This window comes from Rutidosis leptorrhynchoides, chromosome 5 (assembly GCF_046630445.1).
Source record: "Rutidosis leptorrhynchoides isolate AG116_Rl617_1_P2 chromosome 5, CSIRO_AGI_Rlap_v1, whole genome shotgun sequence".
Taxonomy (NCBI): domain Eukaryota; kingdom Viridiplantae; phylum Streptophyta; class Magnoliopsida; order Asterales; family Asteraceae; genus Rutidosis; species Rutidosis leptorrhynchoides.
In genome coordinates this window covers 110372633-110376764 of record NC_092337.1, presented here as the reverse complement: position 1 = coordinate 110376764, position 4132 = coordinate 110372633, and the positions used below count along the sequence as shown (strand labels likewise).

General features: G+C 39.7%; 1 protein-coding gene across 1 annotated transcript; it reads right to left on the bottom strand.

Annotated features, from left to right (window-relative positions):
* Positions 1-3014: 3014 nt before the first annotated feature.
* Positions 3015-3775, bottom strand: LOC139849845 (basic leucine zipper 43-like). Its single transcript, XM_071839464.1, has one exon. It carries the CDS (start codon positions 3717-3719, stop codon positions 3159-3161), a length of 561 nt encoding a protein of 186 aa, XP_071695565.1. The 5' UTR covers positions 3720-3775; the 3' UTR covers positions 3015-3158.
* Positions 3776-4132: the final 357 nt, after the last annotated feature.

The following is a 4132-nucleotide window of genomic DNA, read 5'->3' as shown; positions in this document are numbered from 1 at the left end:
CGGGAGATGTTATAAACATATAACGGAGTTTAAATAGTTAAACGGAAAATTGACGGAAAAAGGCGGGATGTTACAGCATCTGGGATGACCCCAAATCCCCAACTATTAAGTAACGCCTGCGCATCCGCAGGAGTTAAAAATTGTGAAACTGGGCGCGGTGGTTGCCAAGGTTACAACGGTGTAAATGACGAATTCTGCTGAATGCTCTGCGTATGCAGAGGTATTGAAACAGTGGTACTGTAAATAGGTACCTGGCCGCAGCAAACCACATGCGGCCCCGTTGTTCCACCGCCAGTGCCTGCAAAGATGACCCTTGGATCCACTGACGAAAAGTCCAGCCGCGTGGTTGTGACTGGTGAGTTTGCTCTTGGCGGTGTGACCCCGTCTGAATATATCGGCTTGTACCTCTGAAAGGGTTCGCCGGATATAGGTGGAGGGTATATCGTGTATCGCGCCTGAGTAGCGGCCCCCGCAGTCATAACCGGTGTATGTTGACTACCAGACGGTGCGTTCTGAACATCTGTTTGGGTATGTTCCGATGATTCCTCGGAAGTCATGATACTGTTAAAGAAAAAATTCAAAAATTTTATAAATAACGAGTCATACAATTCAAAACCTTAAAAGAAAAAGCAATTAAACAGTCTTGAATTAATTCGACTCTCAATGAAAGCACTACTTGATCATGCATATTTTAACCGCGGGGTTTAATATGCCTGCTCAATACAGAAGGGGGGGTTTAAGGATCTTAGAACGTGGCTCTCCGGTCCGGCTACCGTGAATAACCCTGGCCGACATGATGATGTCGGCGGGGTGGCCAAGTGATTAAGTCCACCTCCGATAACGGTCGTCGATCAAGAGGCCCCAAATAAGGTCGTAGGTACTAGCTTACAAAAGACTAACCTGTTAACCTTGAAGAGATGTTGAATGATGTTGTTTTACGTAATGTGTATCGTATGTGATGGTTACGTAATGTGCTGTGTCCGGTAAATGATGATTAGGGTTTGTATTTATAGGAAAACCCTAATTCTAGAACCGTCCCAGATCACGTTAATCGTATCCATAACTGACTCCCCCAAATCACGGATATAATTATGGAAAAGATATTTACTTGACAGCTAAGCAACCGCCGTACCGGGAACAAAGGCATTCGCACGCCGCATACCGCACACAAGAACACGCATACGCACAATAGTGATTGTCTGCATACTCTTGCGGCGCGCCTGCGGGTGGCGGTATCATTACTGATATGGGTACTAAGGTGGTTACGATCGGGAAGTTGAAGCTTTGCATAGCTTCAACTGGTCTTCTTGTTACTTGATGAAAGAAGACGTCAACTAGAGAGTTCTAATGGTTATTGGTATTGATTTCGTCAAGTAGTGTTGAAGACCTTGTATCGAAAGTCTGCTCTTCCAGCGATGTTGAATTTGCGTGTCCCATGTTTGATTGGCGGTATGAGAGGTGGTTCGACGTTCTTGGTTGAAATGGTTAGTTTTGGGGTTGACGAGATTTTGGGTTTTGTTCTCCTTTGAGTGGGAGATTGTTGGTTGCAAAGAAGATCAAAACAAAGAAGCAAAGCTGCAACACTGATCGCGTTTTGGAGCAACGGTTCGCTATACGCGATGGGCTGATACACGACAGGATGGTCTGATACGCGACAAATGTGGTAGGGATTGGGACTCGATGTTATCGCGTTTTGATCATCATGGCCGCGTTTGAGTTAGAGTTGTCGCAGAACGCGATGGGGTGTCGCGAAACGCGGTGATGTGCGTAGCCAGCAAGTTATTCGATTTGTTTCCTTATTTTGATTTGCACTATAAATATACCTTATGTAATCTGTAATCCTAAGTACGAAAAATCAATAAAAAGGCTCTCTAGTTGTCCGTGGACTAAAGCAATCACACCGATTGCATATAACCACGTAATATCTTGGGTCGTTTACTTTTCTTGTTGTTATTCTGTCCATTTGTCGTTTGTGGGATCACAATCCTTCGAGTGGTGGTCGTTGTTGGGTCCATAAATTCCTAACAACTTCTATTTAATTTTGGGGTATCCACTTTCCTCTCAACCAATTCAACACCGGCCCATTTTTTACAAATTATAGAAGCCCAACAACGTCTTATAGCAACCCAGCAGCATCAACATGGGCTGCAGCCCACATACAACAACTCAGGCAAGCAGCTGATACTATGTTAGAAGTCTCACTGTTTAACTAATTGCCACACCTTTGCCTAAAAGACATTGTGGTAGTCCGGTCAAGACCACATTTTTAAGTATTCTTGAGTTTCATTGATTGCATCACTTTAATAGTACGTTCTACTCTTCACTAAGTCAAGTTTAGCTCCTGATCAGCTCCTAGATATGTAAAAAACCTTCGTACTTAGCTGTTTAGTACGTAAACGACAAAAAGTTATAGAGGGATGAGGTATTTGAACTAGTAAAAAGAAGAAACAAAATAGTAGAAAACATAGAAAACAAGTTGCATGAAAGTGATATTTCGGTGGACCTTTTTATATGTTTTTCTTTTTAGCAGCAATATTTATTTCGGCCACCTTCGTCTTCCTTATCCTGTCCACCTCGATCTCTACCTATACAGTGATGGCTACTGTCTTGTAATTGACTTTGAACGTATTCGCCTTTTAAATCAAAGGGCCTTTGACCTAGCAGTTCGAACGTAACCTACCATCCTAAATTATGTTTGTTCAATTCTTAATTGATACAAATGTGTATATTTTATGTGGTTGTATATAATAGATTGCTTATGGTGTAAGTTAGTGTTTGCCGTTCTAAAAAAAGTTCTTGCCATTACAAGTCATAATAATGTACTAAACTTTACCATGTCATCTCATCTTCAATCATTCGTATTGAAACCTTTTACAGATTTACTTGTTAATCTATTACCGTTTGTAGTTGCATATGAGCGATTATCAACTTAGGGTACGGTTTTACTTGTTAATCTACCACCGTATTATTTATATGTGTGATACTTGTAAAATAACACAGTCTACGAATCGATAAAAAAGAAAAGAAAAGATGTTATTGTGCTACTTTCTCTTTGAACTCTGAATTCTGATTCAAAACTCTGAATCAGTACTAAATCATTCAGTTTTATCAAACGCAACATTAGTAATTGACTTAAACAACATAAATAAAGAAAACTCCTAGAAGAAGTCGGACGAACTTGTGACTGAAGGGTTTGAATGGGTATAAATATCATCTAGCTCCCTTAAATTAGGGTAACTATTTCCGTCGTTAAGCTGCAATTCAGTGACCATTTGGCGAAGTTCTGAAGCTTCTTCTTTAAGCTGAGCATTTTCTTGAAGAACTTGATCATGAGTTTCTGAAAACTTGTTCAACTTTTCAACAAGTTGATGATTTTCGTTACGAAGCCAAACAACTTGCGACCAAAGCTCGTCTAGATGCTTTTGCTTTCTCATGCGTGATCTGCGTGCTGACTCTCTATTAGATATCATTCTCCTTTGTTTCCTCTCATTAATGATACTCATCTGTTGCTCGTCTGCTTCATCAGACGTTGAATGCAAATACGTCGATTGCAGGTGTATTTCTTGATACTGAGGGTTCATATGAATTTGGTAAAACGGGTTTGTTGGCTCGTTAACGTTAAACTGCATGATTTGTGAGTTTTGCATCAAATGAGTTGTGTTTAAATTTGGATTTGCAGGAGGTGGGTAGTAGAAATCAGTAACCTCACTGGCTTGCATGGTTATATATTAATATTAAGATTAAGTTAATAATATTATTATTGTAAAGTTTGGAATTTAAAATTACAACTAGTTGTTATTGGAAGGCAAAGGAGAAGATGAGGTAAGGACTTTTTATAGTATTCGAAAAGGTTGAGCGGGGCCCGGAATTATCGAGTAGTAGCATAAACGTACGGTTAGTACTGTTATTATATACAGGTGTACTGTTACATGTAATTCATTCATACCATAAGTATTTACACGGAATATGCCCATTTATGGTCATGAAATGGTCAACTGAATACATGATTGTTTCATGAAATTTAGCTTTTGTCAAATGCTGAGGTTAGCATAGCATACTGTTTTTTTTTTTTTTTTTAAATTGTGGATAGGATGTTAGTTTTTTAAAAAGATGCTTTCATCACTTGGTGGAG

What these genes read in the sequence shown, in the direction of transcription:
- LOC139849845 (XM_071839464.1), bottom strand. Translation starts at nt 3,719, where the DNA reads ATGCAAGCCAGTGAGGTTACTGATTTCTACTACCCACCTCCTGCAAAT.